We start from the raw sequence: 24,129 nt of genomic DNA, 5'->3' as shown, positions 1-24,129 counted from the left end.
TGCACTTACAAAAAGAAGAATTACTCAGTGAGCATTTTAGTTTATGGAAGCCTTTGTTTAGTCTTTGTTAGAAGTAGAAACTCCATTGTAATTCCTGAGTTTTTCTAATGGTGCCTTTCAGTTTATCATCTTAACCAGGGTTCCTTTATTACTCTGGTATGTGATAAGGAATTTCTGTATTTAACATGAATAATTCATTTTATTAATATATAAATGTTTAATTTATTTTCACAGTATTTTCCTAATAAATTCTCCACTAATAAAAACAATAACTGATCATTTGCGTAATAACTTTTATTTCTGTTTTCCCAAATTCATCTTTTTAGAATTAAATATTTCCTTAATAAATACATTTTCTAATAAAATATTTATAAATATTATAACTGACAATATATTGTGAAGCAAAAAAAAAATTAGCAGAAGGGAAATTTTAACTTGACTCTTGAATACTTTGTCTCGAATCTAGACACCGATATCTGTGTGCCCTTAGTATTTATGGTAAAGTGGGTAGAAAAATTAAATATAAAATCAGAGAATGTGGGTTTTCATTACTACTTGTGTAACCTTAGGCAATACATTTTACTAATCTGGAGCTCAGTTTCCTCATTTGTAAAATGAGGTGTTTGAACTACTTGAATTCTTAAGAACTTTTGGTCTTAAATTTATAAAGCTAAGTCACTTTACATCTTAGGTCAGGGCCTAGGGTATTGAGTTAGATAAATGTATCATAATTGTTTGTGTGTGTGAATGGGTGTGTGTTTGTGTGTGTGGAGGTATGATTCAGTAAATCTTCAAACTCAATAAAATTTTCACAAAATGCTAAATTATTCTCCTCAAGTCCCTTCCTACCCCCACATTCTGCCATACTTGGCCTTTCATATTACAGGCAGTGCAAAAAAAAAATACATTATTTAGCTGCTATTAGAAAAGAAGACCAGCACTCTATTATTGATTTTTCCCATTTTGATGAAAGAAATGCCAATAGTTTCATGTTTAATTCATCTCTCATCCTGTTTCTCCAACCTTCATTCACCCCTCTGTTTTTTCTAGACACCAAGATCTTTTTACCTAATAGTGTTTGCATTTATTTATTTATTTATTCATTCATTTATTTTTTTGTTTATTTATTTATTTAATTGATGTTGTTGCCTGTTTGGTTGATATATTTATTTCTGTATAATGATGATAAAGGGGGACCAGCAAACTAATACTTCTTGGAGGGTTAGAAAAATATTTTGAATTTTTCTTCTTTTTCTTTTAAACTTACTCTTTTATAGGTGGCAACCACCTACCTCATCATTTCCTTGCTGGGATTCAGCCCTCTTTCAAGTTTATTCTATAAAACAGCTCTGTTTTGGGGGAAAAAAGCCCTGGGAGTCAGGCAGCCAAGATAGAGGGGGCAGAGGCCAGGAGAAAACAGCTTTTCTCTTTGAAGTGCTACAGCCTGAAAAACATTTGGTGGGCCAATTTAAAAGAAACTCTACAGTGACCCAGGTACTCCCCAAGCACCTGAGCAGCTTTCAACTTTTATTTGTCTAGGGGAGGGTCATAGGTGAGCTTTTCATATAAAAATAAAGCTTTGAAGCAGGTACCTCTGAAGCTCTAATGTCTATATCAGCCTTTAAAAAGCTGAAAGGAAGGAGGTAGATGTGATAAGGTTATTATGGACATAGCTACCAAAATGTTTATGAGAATTCAGAATTATTTAACATAATGGTTAGACATTTCACTCCACTCAAGATTATTATAAAAAGTTGGAATGATGGAAGTTAGATAATTGTCTGTTGAGACCCTTCCTATGAGAGTATCTTAAAATTATTTATTTATTTTTTATATTTATATTATATTTATTTTTTATTTATATTTATTATATTTATTATAATAACAAATGACTATAAAGAAAAAATAAAAGTTCTACAAAGCCATGTTAGAAGGCTAGATATGCAGTGAAGATGTCATCTGCTATTTAGAGACCACCCTATCTCAAAACATGGGCAGGGAACTACATTTAATATGCAATCAGTCAAGAATATTTTTGTGATCCATCAGGTGGAGCATGAACATATGGACTTCATCCTATCACCCCTATTGTAGTTGATAGTGAGTCTTATCTCCAATCCAATTATATCTACTCTTTATCCATTCCCCCCAACACACTTCTGCATCAGTTCCTCCTTGTGAAGTGGCAAGCATCCAACCCACATCACCACACTCAGCCCTCTCCTATTGCTGCAGCAGTGCATGGCTTAAGGGTTCTGTCCCACCCCTCACTTTTTCATTTTCAATACAAGAGAGTGAGTCAGTCAAATAGGATAGAGGCATATGGATGAATTGTGGTCTAGTCTAGATCTCATATCCTACCCCATTTCCCTTTTGCAAAATCATCTTTCTTCCAAAATTCTCTATTTGTACCCAGGGTATTACCATTTCTCCCATCACAGGGGTTTGCTGTGTGGAACTCATCCTCCTCTTATTCACTCTCCCTCACCCTCCAACTCTCAAACAAGTCTTTTTATTTGTCAGATCTTATCTTTTCAATCTCTACAACATTTTTCATATCCTACCCTTCACTCATACAGACATCACCTTAGTTCAGTTCTTCACCACTGATGTTGGCATTTTGTAACGGTCTCATAGTAATCTCCCTTCCTCACTGTAATTCAAACTCCACAAGCTGCCACGATGATTTTACTAAAATGAAGAATTGACCCTGTTTCTTGACCACTTCTTTCTGTGCCTCTGTGTCATCTTAATTACCAATGCAACCTAACTATGTTATAGTTATTGGCGTCCACCTGACCACATGACTCTTAAAACTTATGGTCCTTTCCATCTGCCCTTCAGATGAATTTTACTGTTCACTTCTCCTAATACAATCAAAGTTCCCTGTGAGCACTGAGAAACTGCTTTGATGTTTTTAAATTTTTGTCTCTATCAGTTAGAAGAGTGGTATTGGGAAAAAGGTGTTTTCATTTATTCATATATTGAATAAATTGACAATGCTGTCAAAAATACATGATGTTTCAAATAATATAAATTGAATATCAATGTATGCATTTGGTCATGAAGCGTATGAATAGTCAATACTGTAATCATATGCTATATTTATTTTAAAATTAATATGTAAACATAGTATTTATTTCATCTATGGATTCATGGGGTTAGTGACAGAAATCCTATTTTAGGAAGGGTGCATTTTAATTTAAATAAGTAACTTAGAATAAGTAAAATATACTATGTTCAGTAAATACCATAATATAGTACTAAAATTATTTGTACTAATGCGTTTTGAAAATTTCTTTTTTGATTCCCGAATGTATTCATTATAAATGTTCAGATATAGAGTCTGGAAATGCAAAAGTTGTAGGTTTTTAGAAGCTTAATGAATCTTTAAAATATATGTTGTTTCTTCTTAGAATGAACTCACAACACTTGTAAGAGTTATGTTCTTTTCCCAGATATTTTCTGGGGAAAATTTTTATAGGTTACTGAAGTGACTATAAGAAAGATACTTGTGGAGACATTGGAGAATTCACAAACAATGTATGATAACTAAAGTATCACTTAGTGCTGCCTGCTTATTTAAGAGAACCAAGTAAAATTTGAGGAAAGATTGCAGAAAATTTGAGGTTGAAGTCTTCTTTGGTCTGACCAGTCAGGAAATGATTTTTCTTTCCTCTGCCCTTGCCCTGAGCACCCTATATCTCTCATGCTCAAATAGTATATGATGTAATATAGTTATTCTGCTGTTATATTTTATGCTCATATTATATCATTACTACAAGATTAAAATTTAGATCAAAGATCATGCCATGTGTCAAAATACTATAATCTGTAATGAAGAGATCATTGCTCTTGAGTTCAGAAGTCTTGGGTTCAAAATTTATTACCTATGATGCTCTGAACCTACATGTTCTCTTCTTTCATGTGTTTATATACCCATAGCTCTCTAGCTACACAGGATATTAGAATCCAACTAGTCCACTGCCCTCATTTTACAGAAGAGGCAACTGAGATTTAAACAAGTGGACAGTGTAGCCCAAGATCACACAAATAGTAAGCATCAGAGGAGGGATTTGAACTTGAACCTTCCAGGCTCCATAATGTGCTTTTTCACATTTTATCATAATACCAGTTATCAAGAGGAGACAGTGATATTTATATTTATGTGTGATTGTTTTTCACAAAATTATTATGAGGATCAAATAAAATAATAGCTCTAAATCTCTTAGAAGAGTGTATGGCACATAGTAGGTGCTTAATAAATACTCATTTCCTTCCCCTGTCACCACATGAGGGCAGAGCCAATATCTTGTGAAAATTTATATTTTTCAGAGCTTAGCAGTACTCTGCATTTGTTGGATCCTTCATAAATGTTTACTGAGTGCAATCAAATACTCCTCAATGCTTAGCATAATATCTGACATGTGGTAAGCTTTTACCAAGTGCTTTTTAAGTGAATGAATGTTCAATGACATGAAAAAAGTGCATAGGTACCCATAGAATTTACATGGATGTGCAACTATGTGAAAATTAGCTATTGTCTAATTTACAAACATTTGATCAGCAGATATTTATGGATCCTCTGTTATGTGCAAGGTATTTTGTTGGTAGCTTAAAGAAATATCCTATAAGCAGATTTAGAATATCCTGAAATGAAATCATTAATACTGTCCAGTGAAACATTCACAATAAACTGCTGGATTTAACATTTGAAGAGCCTATTTTATAACTGATATTAAATTTGATTTTGTAGGAGACCCATTTAACTTTATATTATTTTAATTCTTGCCTTTACAAGCAGCTAAAGTAATTATGGGCTATTATATAATCACTTTCAAACCACTTTCATAAATGACTTCAGCGGCTTGAGTGTGCATTTGTATGCATCTCACAATAATTGCTTTCCATAATATCTATGCTAGGGCTAGATAATCAAACTCTTAAACTGGAAATCAGTTTATACATTTGCATCTACTGGTCAAAGGTAATTAGAAAATAATGTGGTTGCAGACTTAATCTGAAAACTGCACATTCACAGGTATTGGCTAGATTCCATAGTTTTGTGATGTGTGTTAATGGGGGTTAAAACTCCTTACGTTTCCTGGGGGAGCTTGAATCATTTGAAGTTTACAAAAAATCAAACCAAACCAAAAGAAAAACCTCTCAAATAAAGGAAATTTAATGAGCAGCATATTTTAGAAAGTACAGCTGATATTTGTAAAATAACAGGTGTCCCTTTTATCTGCTTGCTAAACATTTTGACTTAAATAAACAAAAATTATCAAAGCAAAACCCTAGAGAGGAGGGTTAGCATATTAAATATAACTCTTTGGAATTAGGAAGACCTACTTGTTACACCTAACATTCTAGCCATGCAACCCTGATTATATATATATATATATATATATATATATACACACACACACATCTGTTAATATTCTGGGCAACTTTCATACTAATGTTGGTTGAAGAAGTAGTCTCCCTGTCTTGATAGAGGAAGTTCCTCAAGATAATGAAATCACAGAACAATCCTCTATCCCCCTAAAGCCCTTGAGTATTATGAAAAATAAGGCTTTGTTTTTTAATAATATAGCCAATTTGTGGACTTGGTAAATTAAAGTCTTTGATTACATTGTCCAAGAATAAAATATTTGGTCTACCTGTTCATGCTCTTCCATGCTTCAGTCTCCTACTTTTCTCTCCTTTCTCATCAAGCTATTTCCACAAAATTTACCTGACTCTGATCTTGGCTTCTTCTTAGTAAAGCTTTTCTAAGAGACTATCTTTATGGGGGAAAAGTCTTAGAAGATATAGTCCTCCCTTTATAGGTTTTATGACAAGGTTGTAGATCTTACTTAAAAGATGAGACATGAGTTACCTGACTTACACTGGGCTCACCTATGTCATAGAAGGAGACTTAAAGCAAAGGAGGGTAGGTAAAGATAGATAGAAGGTTTGAAATAGGTTTTACATAATTATTTTAAAAGATAAATTATATTAGAGCATTGTAACACAAGAATATGAAGTAGAAAAATAATCTTATTTTGGGCATTTTCTATTCATTTCATTTTAGTCTCTAGTTGTAAGAAAATTATGTGTGTGTTTGTGGAGTAACAGCCATTAGAAAATAATCAAATAGTTACAGTATTAGAAATGAGGTAAAATCTAGGGATATTTCATTTTAAAGTAATTCTTGGTAATGTTGGTGATATACAGAAATCCATGCATATTTGTATATATGTATAGCTTTACAAAGCATTTTCTTTCCACTACTCTGTTGGATAGATTGTGTAAATTACATTATCTTCTTTTTTTTAGCTGAGACTCAAAAGAGAATAAAAGCCTATGGTTACATAGCTGGTAAGTGGATGAACTGGGATATGAAATCAGCAAGTCCTCTCCTCTTTCAAGGAGTCCAATTCTATTTCTCCAACATGAGTCAGTGTTTTCTTCTAGCTCATATTAGCATCTACTGAAGAGGAGTTGTTTTATTCTTTACACACTGCCTAGCACAAAATCTGGTAGAGTACCCACTAATAAATATTATATGATTGATTGAAAAGTGACTGTGGAATATTTATCTCCTTAGCTCCTTTGAAGGTGTCCTTCAATCCCTTTTAAATTCCATTTTAGGGCAACTATTCCCCTATATTGTGATTGATTTTGTAATTTATTTCTGCTATTTGAGGTGTAATTAGCTCTGCCCAACTTCTTGTTCTTTTTAAATTTAAAGATTGAGTTTTCAAGTCCCATATCCAAGATATTGATACCACTGTTAAGTAGTACCACATCCAAGCGTAACACATGATAAGTTCTTGCCGTTCTCTTACTTTGGTCCAAGTTTGGGGTATTACCATAAAATGATGTCCTTCTAATAAATGCATGACATCTTTCTAAAATAACCCATTGCAGTAATTAGCAATAAGAAGCCAAGTTCTTTTCTAATCAGAGTATGACAATAAAATGTACCCTATTTTTAAAAGAGGAAGAGAGAATGGAAAGCACGTTTGTAGTTTGTGCCAGAAAGCAGTGCTCTCTTCATTGGCTTGTCACTAATGGGCCCTGATCATGCTCTCTAATGTCATGGTAACTAACACTCTCCTTCTTATTGCCTAATGCACACAATCTGCTGTTGGAATCAGGCCCAGGGTTTATGCCAGAACAGAGCCCTCTTGAAAGTATTATCATGGGTCTTTACAGGAAGAATTCTAATGTCTCTAAGGTTGAGAATGCATTACAAATGACACATAGAGTCATACATATCTCAAAATTTCATTAAGTTACCTACTATGTGCAATGTACTGTTAAATGAAAGGACATGCTCTAAAATTCTGCTAATTATATTCGAACAGCTTGGCCATATCCATGAAGAGTGAATTCAACCAACCCTCTAGATACTGCTTCATCAATCCCATTTTTATGACCAAGGGAAATAAAGACGAAGGAATGGTTTGGACGAGAATACTGAGAGAGATTAGAGACCAGATGTGCCTCTAAAAAAACTATAGCAAATGTGTGCATTTTGTAAATTTAGTCATGTTTGCAACATGAACACTTCTGCAAATTGAATGATCATATCTTAAAACAAATAGCCATAGGATTTTGGAATAATGCTTAATACATAAACATACACATCCACACAAACACATCCACAGCTTATGTGCTTGAAACAAGGTACCAATTTGTGTTCAGAAATCAGAATTCTCCAATCTCTCACTTTTTGCTTAATCTGTAAGAGGAAGATAATTTGATATTTGAGGAAAAAGGGAGATGATTATGTAAAAACATTTTCCATCAGAGAGTTTACTCTACCCATGCTATTTCTTGTTACAATGTGGGTACTCATCTCCCCTGGAATCTTTCTTGTTCAATGTTTAATTCCTCCTTGGCTCCATTTAAGGAGAAGGCAATGTCTTCCTCCCTTCCACTTCAACCTTTTTTAGCCCCTTTTTTATGTGGTGACTTGGCCCATTAAAATGCCAACTTCTTGAAAGAAGGGAATTTTTCCTGCTTGTTTTTATATTGTTTAACACATTGCCTGGCACATTATTAGGGTTTAATAAGTGTTTTTGACTATCCTAAATGTTGTAATAAGTATGAGTAGCTTTGATTCACTGTTTCATTGATTTAATGGGATACTGCATTATGAAGGGGGACAACAAATCAAGAAACTTTCACTAAACACATCTTGTATTTCAGGCAGTGTGTTAAGTGTTGGTGACACAAGTACAAAGACAAATCTTAAAAGAACATCTAGTTCAGAAGTATTTCATATGATGCATGTAGGTCTCAGGTTACTCATAACACTTCTAAGTGAGGTTCAAACCAAATTAAAATATAATGAGTTAATACATAATGTCACAAAACACAGATAATATTATATTTTTGAAAGTAAGTCAATATGAAGCTGTAGAGGTACTTCTATATGGCATAGCATCTCTGTTTGTTTTTATGACTTTTATACCATTGATTAATCTATCCTCTTTTGCTTACAAACGAGGAAACTAATGCCCATAGAAGTGAAGTGATTTAATCAAGAAAAAAAAATCCCTATTGATTAGTGAATCTCAAAGTGGAATGCTCCTCTCCCCACACAGTCTAGGGCCTGCAATAACTCCACAGTGACCCTTAAGAATGAGTCCCCTCTTTAGCCCATTCTCAATCTGTGACCTGGAAATGGTTAGCAAAGAATAAATTTGCCAGCTGTCACCTGTTCCAGTGTATGGCAGATTGTGCGGCTCTGGTATGGCTTTGGAACTCTTTTTTGCCCAGGTGCACACCCTTTTTCAGCACTGACTGCAGTGTGCCCTTGGTCTTCTCTAGTACCTGGCCTGAAAAGTGGCTTTCCCTATTTAGATTCAGTGTAGTGTATTTTCCAGGTGTTTGGGATTTTTTAGGAGACAGCTCATGGTACTTCTTCCTGCTAGTCTCTCATCTTAGCTCAGCTCTGTCCTGTCCTCCACCATGGATATACCTTAATGTACAATGCTCTTCTCTCTCCACCGTTTATGTTGTTTCTTTTTAAAATAAAGCAAACCCATTAGAGAGCTATATTACACTAATGAGTTTCATCTTAAGTCTTAATGTTATGTGAGGCCCACAAGTTCCTCTAATTGCCTCAACTTTGGGCATTTGAAGTGGTACCTATTTATTTATGCATATCTCTCTATCTATATGCTATTTCAGCTAGAAAGATGTTTATAATATATGTGAGCAAAAAGGGACTTTGGAACAATTTCATAGTCATTTTCTGTAAATAATTTAGTCCAAATACATATTGCTAGTTATCTCATGCTATGATATAACCAAGCATCTCATTGTTTCATTTCACTAATTGGTTTGTAGGCTCCTGGAGGATTAGGATCATCACATTAAAGCATCAAGTAAAGACTATGATTTTTTGCTGTACCTCGTGGTACATTCCCCAGTGTGCCAGTTAAATTTCCTGAGTTTTTGCTCATCAAGCATGCTCTGTCCTTCTCCTGCCTTTAATCCATTTGTCTTATTAGTGTCCTATTCTAGGAATACTATTCCTTTCCTTCTATGTTTGTTGAATTCCTATTCTTATCTCAAATACTTATTGGATATGTTGTAGAAGACACTTTGAGGGATGGGTTGTACTGGGTAGACACTGAGATTCCTATTGATTCTGAAGTTCCTTGTCTAGTGATAGAACCTGGATTAAAACTCAGGTCTCCTGGCTTCTAGATTAAAACTCTCACTACTGTACTTTGCATCTTGTTTTAGGATTGTAGCTCATAGAATCATATGGTCATTGTTTCAGTGCTGAAAGAAAACTTAGAGGTGCCTCAGTCAATGTCAAACATGTAATCAAGAGAGCCTAGATTCCAATCCAGGTCCTCTGGTTGCAAAGACTTTTGCTATTGCATCAATTTCTGGTTATCAATCCTGAAACTGTGGATTAGCTTGTTCTTTTATTTATTCGAGCTAAAAACATATAAACTAAGCCATATGTCCACAGAATGTCTAGGAGACCCAGAAATATGTGAAATTTGCTTAAAAGTACTAAGCTATTATGAGGTCCAAGATTAGGGAAATACCAAGAAAATAAGAGTCAGGCTGATTTGTAGTTGGGATGCCAGAATCCCCAGTTTGTAGGTAATAACATACTTACCACCCCAGCGTTCATCACACACTGTAAACAGAGTGGTTTTATTGGCTAAATCTGGGAGCACATTGCTGCATTCCATGACAATCGCCTGAGGAATCATTATGATGCACGATACAATCCAGATAATTACAATGCTGTTCCTTGCCCGCTTGGCAGTGCTTTTAAACATCAAAGGGTGACAAATGGCATACCATCGATCCAAAGCTATACAGCTCAATGTTAGCACAGACACAGAGACTGAAACAGTCTAATAAGGAAGGAAAGAAAAAATGTATTAAAGAATCAACATTTAAAATTTTGAAAATGCTTTAAGTTTTTGATCCAGTAAGACAGCAGTTCACTATTGATAACCAGGATTTAAGGAAGGTAAATATAAATTTCATCAAGAAATCTCTTCCCAAATCATTGTGGGAAGGAAGGACGTTAAATATGAACCTCAGAGTTGGGAGTAGGAAAGGCAAAGGGGAAACGTTTATAAAGGTAATTCATGTTTTATATATAGCAAAAACAATTCTTAAAGTTACAAACATGTCGCTTTGTTGTTTTTTTTTTGAAGATGGATATTTTTATTTCCTTTGTATCACCTTTGGAAGGCATGCCATCATTATTTTGTCTTGCTGACTTCTGCAGTGACAGAGAAAATCATAGCCTCATAAAAAATAATCTGCTTAGAGCTACCCAGAATCATAGCACTGTCTTTCTCTTGTTTTACAGAGACAAATATGACATTCATCTTATTCCATTCAATAATCAAGTAGCAATTCAATTTCTATTCCAATTTCATTTGGTCCTTTTGAATAGACTGTGCCAAAGTCAGGAGTTGTTTTTTATTAAGAAAGCTCATTATGTGGATATTAATTCAAAATGACTCCATATTTCAACAGTAACCTTTCTCTAAAAAATATAGTTATCTGTGTTTGATCTCACTCAAGACTCCTATCTGCACTCTTTTAGGGTTCATCTGAGCACCAGAATTCTAAAATATGAAAAGCTTTGTCTGGTTATGAATGATTCACAGACCTACTACAGTCCGGTAGTTCCATAGCCTGCCAAATACTTAACTCACTGTCACCTTTCCCTTTCATTTGCAAGGCTTCCCCTGCATTCTATTCAAGAAGTTCTCCACAACCCATTGTCATCTCTGGAAGTTCAGATCAGGTCTATTTCATTACCAGTCCACAGGACTCAAGGGATGGTAAATTGGTTCTCTGTATAATTACCTCCGGGTTCTGATCAGTGTCAGAGAAGTTTTGCTTTGATACAGGCTTTTAATATTTTCATGGGACTACTAAAGCAGCAGTTACTCAGTAGTTCATTGTGGTTTGTTATTCATAAGCCCTGAGAATTGGGCAGTATTAGTAGAAAAATACCAAATGTCACTATGAATCTATAGGCATTTTATTATTCGCCTAAAAAATAAATGTCCGTGGTCTCTATCCCGTAAGTAACAATTATATCAAAGGCAATGTAATCCAACAAGATGATGATAGTAATAAAAATAATTATTAGTAATAACAATAACCATCATTCACATAGCAATTTAAGGTTTACAAAGCATTTTTATAAATATTAGTTCATTTAATCCTCACAATAACCCTGAGAGAGAGGTACTATTATTAACCTCTTTTTAATACAGGAGGAAACTTGCCCAGGATCTCACACCTAGTAACTATTAGATGCTAAATTTTAATTCAGATCTTCTGACTATGGGTATCATGCTCTATTCCCTGAGCCTCTTAGCTATTTCTCTTAAGAGTCTCCTATGTAGAAGGCTTGGTGCTAGGTGCTAACTGATGGAGAGACAAACATAAAACCAAAAAAAAAAAACCCCAAAACAACCAGTCTCTTCCCTCCAAGAAGTTATAGCTAGAGTGAATATATACATACACACAAGCATATGTAAATATATATGTATATATATTTATATTTGTATAAGAGAACGCTGATGATTTCTGCATAAGAAGGAAGCCAATAGTAGCAAGCAAGGCTGTGGTTCTTAATCATTTCTATTTATCCTGGACTCTTTAAACAATCTGGTGAAGTACATGAAGCCCTTCTCTGGATGGTTTTCAGTGCATTCAAAATAAATAGTATTACAAAAGAAAACAATTATATTATCAATATAATTATCCAAATGATGACAGAAATGTTCATTGTCCCCAAATTAAGAACCGTTGAATTAAGTGGATCAGGAGATCCTTCTCATTTAGGAAATGTAACACAAATTGAACAATGACTGTGACTGGGGAACAAAAGAGGCAGAAGTCAGAAGGAAGCAAGGGAAAGGAGTTTGAAACAATGGAGTGTCAAGTTTTGGAATGAATGAACACTTGTTTGGAAAATCAAATGGAGGAGAAGTAATATATGATATGGCTGGGAAAGTAGACTGGAGTTAAAATGGACTTTGATTGCCAAGATGAGGAATTTGTGTTTTTTCCTTGAATCAATAGAGAGCCACTGAAGATTCCTAAGCAGGAGAGGGGGGGAAATCATCATGCTTGTGCTTTAGGCAGATGATTTTTGTCAGTTATGTGGCAAAAAAAAACAAAAAAAAAACAAAAACAGAAAAAGACTGGAAGTTGAAAATAAAAACAGAAGTCTGCTTCAATAGACCAGCAAAACATTATGAAAGATAGAACTAGAATGATAAACATAACGAATTAACAGAAGAGAGGTAAACAGATGGGAGCTACATTAATAAAGAAACAAAAAGGGTTCTTAGAGATCTGGTAAAAGACTGCAAATTGTCAGATTTGAAGAATGAGGGAAAGGGAAAAATGGAGAATTACTATAAGATTTTGAACCTGGATGATTGTCAGTGAAACAGTTGAGAATATAGTAAACTCTAAATAATATAAATTGAAAGGGAGATGAAAGTGTTCTGACTAATCAATTATTTTGGGTTAATAAGGACCCTATGTGTGTATACACACACACACACACACATACCCAGATGCATATATATGTATGCATGCATGCATACATATATAATACTGTGGAAAGGAAACAAGACTGACAGTTTGTGGGGGAAGGGCCCAACTGGGAGTGGTAGTTGGATCTTGTGACTAGCACTTCCTTCCTGCCCGGTGGGACTTGCTGCCTCATGTTGGAGGAGAGAGGAGCTTGTTCAGCCTGTCTGGAGTGGCATGCTCTTCTTGGTTCAGCCCGAAGACTCAGGCCCATTCATCTCTGAAGGTCAGACCTTGCTGTTTTCTGTGTACTGCTAAGATTCTGAATTAGAACAATGAGAATAGACGGGAGTGGGACAAACCCTCTGGGCCTGGCCTCAGGTCTGAAGCTGAGAAAAAACTCCAATTCCAACTGCTTATTAAACTTTATATTATTTGAATACGTAGTCAGATAAGTGGACTATCATTTATGGTCATAGAGGGAGCTGAACTTTAGCTCAATCATTCCGGGACAAAGAGTCCTTATTGGACCCCTGCGGCTTCCTCTCAGCAGGGGGCATCTCCCTCCCTTGCTTCACCAAGGAGTGTTCCCTCTCTCCCCTTAACTCCGCCACACTCCTCCAACCTCCCATTAAATCCCCATTTTTTCCAATCCTATTTCCTTTCCCAATAAATATTACAGTTTTTGGCAGAGCCAGCTAGGTTTTCAAACCTATTTTGTCAAGAATTTGAAAAAATCAGGCCTACATGCCTGATAAATATATATATTACAATACCCATAAACTAACAACTTTCAAAGAAGTTTAATTCAGAAAAAATTCCAATCAAATGCAATTCATTCTTTCTTTGATGATTCATAAAGTTGGGGCATATTTAAATTAAAGCTCTTCGTGTGGAATGTCATATCCATTGGAGGTTATTCAGTGTAAAAATGAAGCTCTAGTTTCTACTGATCTTTATATTTTGTTATGGTGACAGAAAAATTGATATAGTGAGCTTTTTTTTAATGTTCTCTTATAGTTCTAGAAATTGACATTCTCCAAATTACTTTCTCCTTCTTTCAACTTTGAAAAAAAAAAAACACAACCAACCTCACCTAACTCCCTGCCTGAAAAGAAGGATAATGTGGGTATCAAATCTTATTTTTATATATAGATCTGCATTCATGAGAAAATATACTACTAATCTTTTGAACAGTGACTTTTGTTATAATTATGATTCATTTGTAACAACTGTAGGCATAAATACTATTGATTCATATCAATTAAATGCATAGTTTATGTAAATTTTTAAAGTAGTCTGTATATGATTATAGGCAAGGTAAATTGAATATCATTGTCAATATGGCAGAGAAAATTTGAATCAAATATGGTAAAGCAGAGTATTATCTGATGATTTGGTTGTTTTTACTTTAAGCTCTCCATATGCTGGGTATTCCAAAAGCAGGACAACAAACCTGGGCAATGCTCACACTTGATAATTTATTATAAATCAAAAGTAAATATTTATTGAATGCCAAATTTGTCATTTCTTTTAATAAAAGTCAGCCCAACTAATTTTTTTAGCATTGAAGACTGTTAGAGCTTTTAAGTTAGAGCTTTTAAGAATGAAATTAAGTAGAATTATTCTTAAATTGATTTTTGGATGCTCACAGAAGAAATTAAATGATCAGACCCTGGAATAGCCATCGCCATTGTTTACTGTGAATGGTTCCCAAAGATGCATAGCAAGATGTCCTTGATAATCAAGTCAGCAAGAATTTATAAAGCATTTGCTATATGCCAGGCACTAGGCTCGATCATTTTCTTACTTCTGTCAATCTAGAGAAGGGCAGCTTGAAGAAATACCATTGTAGCCTCCTTAAAGAGTTTCTAGGGTCCTGCGCTCTGACACAACTGAGAATTTTGTGACTGTCATTCCAGCTACACTTTTACCCAAAGCTGGGAACACCTCCTTGCAAGGATTCTTAATGAGTCTCAGTCCCACACCTGACTCATTGTAGGGGCATAATCGCTGAACCTGCCCTGAGCTATCAGTGTCTCATCATAGTCTATGTGAATGGTACAAAAGGAGACTTATCTACTACAAAGCTCAGGCTCAACATTGTTTCCAAATGGCTTGTTTCCTGATGACAAATGGTTATTGTACCTTATTTATTTCATCTGCTCTAATAGACTCTTGTTTATTAAGATATCTAAGGAATCTCTATTTGATTACTTTCTAGTTGTGGTGATGTTACAGGGAAGAAGTTTTTGGCTCAATAAAATTTAAAACTCCATAACAATATGAGCTATTGGAAAGGATTTTCTAAAAGGATTGGAAAGAGTTTTAAGAAGTGCCATATGGTAGAGTAGGAAAAAAAAAATACCTTCATCAATGAAAGGTCTTGGGTTCTTAAACCTTCTTCTAAGACTTTTAAATGTGAGTGTGGGGAGTGAGAATGAGCCAGGAATTCTGGACCATGTTGAAGTATCCCCCTCCAAGATCAATGAAAAATAATTAGAACATGGAGATAATAGTGCTATCAAAGGCTGAATGAATACCAGTTCTATGCATCTCATCCTTTTCATTTCAGCCAGATGGTAGAGTACTCATTCATCCCTTAGGTGATCAAAGTGAATTGGCTGAGTCTTGATTGAGAGAGACTAGCTCTGGATAGGTAGATGTCTCTATGGAGATTTTTGCTCCTCTGGTTAAAGAACTTGACCCTACTCTCTTTTTTCCTGTCTGAAAAAGTACAATAAGTGTTTAATATTCCCAGAGATATGTTGAGTATACATATTCTTTGGACTAAGTACTAAGCTACAACGTGCCTCAAAGCTATACTTTGAAGCCTAAAATTCTGGAAATCCTGAATGTCCTGAGAATTTCCTACACTAAAAACATGGATTATAATTGCAGCAAATGCAGAGATTGTGTTGAGAACAGGTGTTAAGTGGGTCCAGTGTAAGTGAGCCCTGGAGACCTCAACCAATCAATGAGTTGCCTCCAGATAGATTATCTAGCACAAGGATTCTCAGACAATAAGAAAGTATTTCATAATCTCTTCTTTTACCCCAGAACTTAATAGACTTCTCCCAAGATCATAGCAAAAACAAAACAAAACAAGACAAGACAACTTCTCCCTCTAGAAAAGTTTCTAATTCAGAAATCTTTCTGAGTAATTTTGGATCTACCATTGTCTCCCAACTTCTTAAAGGTTTCTAATACTAAGACTCCCAATCTGAACTAGAAATACCTTCATACCCTCACTAGAGATATCCTTGTACTATTCTGCCATGAGAAATGCAGCAGATTACTTATCATTCCCTGAGAAATGTGGGAAGGTTCATATAACAAGAAAATGAGAGGAAGCTTAATGTACTGACACTAGCCTTGGAGTCAGGGAGGACCTGGTTTTAAATCCTCATTGAGAAACTTAAAATAGAACCAGCACAACCCACTTGACCTTTCTGAGCCTCAGTTTCCTTATTTTTTAAATAGAAGGCTGAGTGGACTCAATATCTCCTATATTCCCATCTGGCTCAAAAGTTACTGGGTCCCATTAGAGTCATAAAATAATGTTTACTATGAGGCAAATTTTTTAGTTTGAATTCTTCAACGAATTTCTGTTCCTTGGTCTTTGATCTGGAATTTTCTTTTAAGAAGTGCTGCAATGAATTCTAACCTTTTAATCTAACAACCTAATTTAACTTTCCAAAATCTTCAGTTTCTGTAGCTTTACCTTCTTCACATAAATAGCATCATAAAGTTTATTATATTAGTGGTCTTCGTCTGCACCACTTACCACTACTGGCTATAAAACTAGGCATGAGGGGTCACATTCTGGGTACTTTTGACCTTGCAAATTATCTTCCCCTTTTTTTCTTTTTAGAACAGCTATCTGTAGCTACTGCACAGCTAAGGGATTCTTGGTGACATTTTAATTTCAAAAGGTCATGTAGGCTATTTTCCACCAAAGGTCTCTACCAGGATTCCCTTTGTTCATCTCATGTACTGTTTGAAGTCCCTGAAAATTTACAATTACCAAAAGAGCAAACCCAGGTGGGAGATAAGGGAAATGTTTATAATAGTACATGTAGATAATTGGTGGGGATGACATATGAAGGTAACTATGAACTTTGTTTCTTTCTCACTAGAAATCTATAGAGACCCTAAAGATCAGTCAGTGACAGTGAACTAAGAGGTCTTTGTGGCCTTCTTTCCTTAGTTTCTCTTTAGATTGGTATAATTAACAACTGACAAATTAGAAAATGTCTTTATCATAATAAATGATGCCACCTGGTTGTGAGGCAGCAAAAATTGGGGGTACAATATTAAGCCTAAAGTTCTGAGATACATGAAATCAAATTCCACCTTTGAATTTAGCTAGCTGTATGACCATGGACAACTCATATTTTTGAGCTGTGGTATGCTGATGGTTGTTAAATTTTCAGGGTGATCTCAAGAATCAACATAACACCAATTATGGCTAGATTTGTTGTTTTATTGTTTGTTTAGTGTGAAGATTAAATTAACTTTTCCCTGCTCATTTTTAGATTTAATCCCCAGAGCATATACACCCCACTTACACTTGAGTGGGGGAGGTCTGTGACACACGTGTGTGATAGTGGGTGACAAATCAGAATCGCCTGACTGCTCCCCTGGGCAGTCCTAAGCAAAGCTTTAGCTGTAATTGGTACACATAAAATGGAAGGAAGTCAGAGGAAGTGATGAAAAGAAACTGTCTTTAAAAATGCCAAGAACTTCTTAAGAAGGGTTTTTTGGAGGTCTTTTAAGGTCTTGACTTTGGAGGAGCTCTGACTGAAGATCTTGGACTGCTTCTACTTTCCTTAAAACTACCACATGGGGTGAGTGCAAAGGCTAACTCCTTTCCTGGATTTTCTGAAGGGACTAGCCTCAGGAGAGGCCTCCCCTCTTGAGAGTGTCTTCCAGCATCCCTAGGTCCAGGACTCAAGGCTGAGGCTCCTGCAGCTAAGGACCAATAAACCCTGCCTTGGTTGAGCCAGGGGACCAGAAAAATACTTAGTGTGTAGGCTAGATATCTTACCCTATCCTCTCTCTGGTTTTCTTACTTTCACTCTTTCTATATTTTACAAATCAAATGTTAAAATAAATCTCTTTGGAATTTGACTAAATTCCTGGTGACCCTATTCTTAAATAACCCAGTCCAACCTTTTATATTAACTCCTTACATTTATTTCTACCCCTTACATTAGACTTAAGACAGTGGTGGAGAAAATGTTAATAATCTACATGAATTTTTAAAAGTATGTCCTTTCTAAAGAGCTGGCTGTTACCCGCATACCCTTACAATGGATCTTTTAAGAATAAAATGAGAATGATAATATTCCCTTTTCCACCTATTTCAGGGTATTGGTGAGGTTTAAATGATATAATAGCCATAAAGAACTATTAAATGCTAATTATTATAATAACTATTAATTACCAAGTAACAATGCTGTCTCTTTTACTTGGAATGTCCCAACTCCTTCCCTCCACCTTCTTGCTTTTTCTGACTTTCTTAAAGTTCCAGCTAAAATCCCAGCTTCCATAGGAAGTCTTTTCCAACTGCTCATAATACTAGTACCTTCCCTTTGTTGATTATTTCCTATTCATCTTGCATTTAGTTTGTACATATTTGCTTGTAGTCTACTCCATTACACTGTGAGGCACCCAGAGTATCAGGTGGCATCAAACTCAAATTGAAATGGGGAGGGCACCAAATCATATAATAGGATTCCTTTGAGCTTAATATTGACTTCAACACCTACATTTTCATGGTACATTCCCCAATTTGAATCTAGTTTGGCTTTCATTCAGGAATGTTGGCATCAGGGGCAATGTGTTTGATGTCACTAAACTTAGTCCATCTACAAGGGAAATTTTAAAAAACCTTCAAAAACTGGTGTTCAAACAAACAACAGAAATCATCCATACCTGTAAGTAAGGGATCACTTTGCAGAGGGATTGTCCAAAGAACCAAGTCTCTGTAATATCCACCACTAAAGTTGCTGGAAGGCAAGTAATGGTCACGAGGACATCAGCCAAAGAAAGGTTCACGATGAAGTAGTTGGTGACAGTCCTCATGTGATGGTTCTTCCACACTGCAACACAAACTAATTTTGAAAGAGAAATAAGCAAGGAGTAGGGAAGAAATGATGTAGCCCCACAAGGAAGCCTTGTTAAGCTAAGTACTCCACTGATAGAAATATATGCTCATGGAAAAGGAAAGATGATTGAAGTAGATGCCCTCTGCCAGTAGAAGTTTTAAATGAATGTGTTTTACTCATGAGGAGTTTCTGAGAAAATAGGACAGCCAAGATCAATTATCTTATATTTTGGAGAACCTGTGAACTCCAGTTCTCAGTGGCTCCATTTCTTAATAGTAGGAAACATAAAATTGATTCATAGCTGAATTCCAAAACTTACAGCTTGGGATACAACTTATTCACTCAGAGGATTGAAAGAAATGTAAATAATCAGACTGAAATTCCAGAAAACCCTAACTTTTCTTTTCTCTACTATTCTGGTAATGTTGACACTATGACCTATCTGGATATTGTCAAATACGGTTTTCTGTACATTTGCATTTAGACTTCTGTCACTTGTTCCTACCTTTGGAAGTTGCTCAAGTTCTTTCTTGAAGTATAGACCACCCTGCTGTCCCCTCATTCTTTTTTTTTTAAACCCTTACCTTCCTTCTTGGAGTCAATACTGTGTATTGGATTAAGTGAATTGCCCAGGGTCACATAGCTAGGAAGTGCTGAGGCCAGATTTGAACCTAGGACCTCCTGTCCCTGGACCTGACTCTCAATCCACTGAGCCACCCAGCTGCCCCTCCCCATAATTCTTCTAGGTATTTTTTTATCCAGAAAAAAATTACATAATCATTGACATTAGAGTAAAAGTTCTCGAATAATTTTGATTACTTAATGAAAGATAGATTTAGAAAATGGACTCAGGCAGAAAGGCTTTGAATTAAATTTTGTCTCAGATACTAACTAGTTAGTGTTGGACCAGAGGAAGGGAGAGAGCATTAACATGATGTGCTTCTGTGCCATGGTGCCAGGATGCTGCTTCTTATATAAGCACAAGTGTGAGTCTGGACAAACAAGGGTCTTAAGACCAACTTTGTTATTCAGTCACTTTTCAATTGTGTCCAATGACCTCAATTGGGGTTTTCTTGGTAAAGACAATGGATTAGCTTTCCATTTCCTTCTCCAGTTCATTTTACAGATGAGAAAACTGAGACAAACAAAGTTAAGGGATTTGCCTAGGGTCACAAAGCTAGTAAGGGTCCAAGGTCAGATTTGTACAAAGGGAGATTAATTCATGATTCCAGGCATGGTCCTCTATGTATTATGCCACATAAATGCCTCTAAAACCAAGTAATCTAGGCACATTAACCTTCTGTTTCCCTCTTCTCAATCTTAATTTCCTTTCTGTAAGATTTAGATAAACAATGCCAATGGCATTTTCCTTCTGGTGTTGTGAAAGTTAAAAGACAGGGTATATGTGAAGTGCTTTGAAAACCTTGGAGAGCCATATAAACATGAAGTGTTATTATTATTACTACTGTAATTATTATTATTAATAGATTAGCAAAGTCACAAGTAACTATTTGGATTTTATTTGACTGTCAATAATGTTGCATGCTGATAACTGATACTTAAATAAAATAGTCCCTGGTGATTAGGATAAAATCCATTAAGTAATCAATATGAGATGGAGAATAGAGGTCTGACTTGGAAGTCAGGAAGCCTTAGACTCAAGCCCCACTGCTGATATATATTGACTGTGTATTCCTTAACAAGTCACGTGCCCTCTCAGTAGACCCATGAAACTCTCTAAGGCTATAATTTGCAGAGGAAATATTGGTATGTTCTTGATAAAATCACATTTCCATACCAAAATTAAATAAAAATGAGCTAAATTGTAAACACTTAAGATTGAGTTAAAAAAACTAAAAATAGTGAAAACTTTACTATTTACTAAGCATCTTATTTATTTAAAACCTATTTTCCACCTTCTAAAATTCAGTTCTCCCTTCAGACTCTATCAAATACCTTCAAAAAGATATCTGAATTTCTGGAGTTTGATTTTAGGGAATTTCACAGCTGATTTGAGTCTGAAGCAGCACAGTTCTTAAAACTCAGCCAAGCTCAATAAAAGGAGAATGGTAAGTTTGGATTTGAAAATTGTGATTCTGGTGCCAGGCAGGTCGCAGCAGTCTAGAAAATGAATAGCATCCAGGCAAAGCTTGTCATTATTCATAGCCAGGTTTCATACTTTCAGTCAATGACTGGCTCAGACTGTTCAGATTGTCCTTGTCCTGGCCTGGATAACAGGGAACTTTAAAGCCCATACTTTTAGGCATAGGTGGATAGCACAGTAGATAGAGTGCCAAGCCTGGAGTCAAGGGGATCAGGGTTCAAGTCTGACCTTAGACATTCCTAGCTGTATGACCATGGGCAAGTCATTTAATTCTTATTGCCTTAGCCCTTCTGCCCTGGATTCAATATTTAGTATCAAATCTAAGATAGAAGGTAAGGGTTAAAAATAGTTTTATCTAACTTCTTCCATTGGCTCAGGTTTATTCTATCACTTATAGCATCTAAGGAGTATAAAGTCCATTTTGTGTAAAAGGGGGAGAGGGCAAGAAAGAAGAGATGCTAGGCATGAGGCTTTAGAAGGTGCCAGTATCTAAATGTCCACCTGGGCAAAATTGTGACTCTGGAAAAGCGAAGGCCTTAAGACTAACTATTCTGGACACTTTTATCACCTGAGTGGTGTCTCTCTCTCTAGTGGTACTCATCAGGCATTCAATGAATACAGTTATCTCTCCATTAATGCCTTGGTTTCCAGAATGGAGGGACTCATTCACACTGGCCCCATTGGAGAGAAATACTGAAGAGTACTGATGAGTATCAGTAGGTCCTATCTCTGGCACCTTGGAAAAGTCACTCAAGGACCAGCTGTTTCATCTGTAATATGAGAATGGTTAGAATAGTTGGTGACTGGAGTCCCCTTGACCTCTAGAGACACCTAAGATCTCCTGATGCTTATCCAAGCAATGATGTTGATGTCTTTATAAAGTGATCATAGGATCATAGATTTAGACCTGGAATGACGCTTAAAAGCCACTAATTCCAACCTCTCCCTCCCTTAAAGATGAAGAAACTGAATCAGAGCAGTTAAATGACTTGCTGGGGATCAAATAGCTTTTAATTATCTGAGACCGCATTTAAATTTAGATCCAAGTGTAGAGTTCTACCCGCTCTTCCACACAGTAAAGACCCTACTGTTCTTTGACTCTAAACATGTGAAGGGTAGCCCCATGGTTCAAGGATGTAGCAGTGATGTCCTTATTTGACTCATTAGGAGAGAAGAAATTCAATGATGATGTTTAAGTGAATGTGAATTTGCTTGTATTCCTACAACCTCTCCTCGCCAGGTATACATTAAGCATTCAGAGAACTTATTCACTTCTTCTGAAGGCAAAATGAGGAAGGAACATTTTATTTTCCGTGTTCCTTATTGACATCCTCTTTTTATCATTTACATTTTTTCTGGGTTATACACATATTATCATACAAAACATATTTCCTTATTATTAATTTTCATAAGTGAATAATCTGAAAAAAAACAAAACCCCAAATTATGTACCCAAATAAACAAATGATGAATCATATGGTTTCATCTTCATTTCTATTCCAACATTTCTTTCTCTGGAGTTGGATAGCATTCATCTTCATAAGTCCCTTAGAATTGATTGACATCCTCTTTAGACACTTACTCCCTTTTATTCACTAGTTCTCCTTCCAGATTTCCAGAAATTCACAAAGGGCAGGTCACATTTCCTAGATCATTTCCCAACTTCCTCCTTTCCTCTTAACCTATGAAAATTTGCCTGTCCTATGTATGGTTTTCCATGAGTCTCTGCTTTCTCTTAAGTAAAGTAACAAATCTAAATAACCCATACTAAAGTATTTGAAATATACTAATGTACTTACAAGAAGCTCACTGAAGACCCCACACTTATTTAATGAGTAGAAATGTCAGATCTTACATTAAGGCAGCAGGAAGATTTTAAGAGACAAGACTTGGTTTACCCTTCAAATGCTACTCTATATGAAACTATTCTTTTACATGAAGGGGCAGCTCTGCTCCTCACACTAGTGGAAAACAGTGTGAATTCTAGGGAACATTACAAAACCAAAAAAAACTCTTCTATTATATGCAATAAATTATAAACATAGGAATTGAACTTAAATACTTTGTCTATTCTTGGTTTATGAGCTAAGTCAATTTGGAAATAATATTAAGGAGTAGTGAAGTGCTTAAATACAGAGTGGTAAGAGACACTTGGTAATGAATGAATATTACTGAAAGTAATTAAGGCTATTGATTTCCTGGAAAATGATTCCAAATGAAATGATTCCAAATAACTAAAATTAGTGAAACCAATCAATTTAATAAACATTTATTCAGGATCCAGTAATTGAAAGGGCTAATGCTCAGAACTAGTGATATGTTAAAATGACAAACAATCCCTGCCCTCAAAGAGCTTACCTTCCACAGGAGTCTAATTAACCTATAAGAAGTTGTACCTAATGCTGAACAGTTCCAGGGACATTTAAAAAAAAATCAAATGATGATGAATAATGAAAGCAATAACAATGGAGAGGATGATGATGAGTATGATGATAGTGAAATTAATGATGATAGAGAGAGGAGGAAGAGGATTTCAAATGAATATGATTGATATCATATTGGGAATCCTGGCAGAAATAAATTGATAATTAATATGAATTTTATTGTTTAAAAACTTGAATATATGTTATCTTTCATTAACATTAAATCACATATCAGTATACTTCCCTCTTGTCAGAAGGGAGCTCTGTATGTTTATGTGTGTGTTTGTGTAAAATAGAATATAGTGTCATACAAGATTGATGTGTTGTATAGTTTTCCTGAAAGAGCTTTTTTATTATTCTTTTAATAATTGTTAACAAAGAAAGAATGGCTTTCTTGGTATAATGAGGGGAAAATGTTTTCAGAAACAAAGGTACCATAAAAATA

The 24,129-nt window shown here is 35.4% G+C and overlaps 1 protein-coding gene across 2 annotated transcripts in view; it reads right to left on the bottom strand.

The window, feature by feature from the left end:
- The window catches only part of HCRTR2 (hypocretin receptor 2), a 158,752-nt gene that overhangs the window by 39,905 nt on the left and 94,718 nt on the right, over positions 1 to 24,129 (bottom strand). For both annotated transcript variants that reach the window (XM_056818433.1, XM_056818432.1), the window contains exons 2-3: positions 18,985 to 19,163; positions 10,139 to 10,382 (exon numbers count right to left, since the gene is read on the bottom strand). In XM_056818433.1, the coding sequence (XP_056674411.1) occupies positions 10,139 to 10,382; positions 18,985 to 19,163 (423 nt within the window). The remainder of the gene's footprint in view (positions 1 to 10,138; positions 10,383 to 18,984; positions 19,164 to 24,129) is intronic.

Source organism: Monodelphis domestica, chromosome 2 (assembly GCF_027887165.1).
Source record: "Monodelphis domestica isolate mMonDom1 chromosome 2, mMonDom1.pri, whole genome shotgun sequence".
Classification (NCBI taxonomy): Eukaryota; Metazoa; Chordata; class Mammalia; order Didelphimorphia; family Didelphidae; genus Monodelphis; species Monodelphis domestica.
Note: the sequence above shows the minus strand (reverse complement) of the source record. Positions and strands in the feature narration are given on the sequence as shown.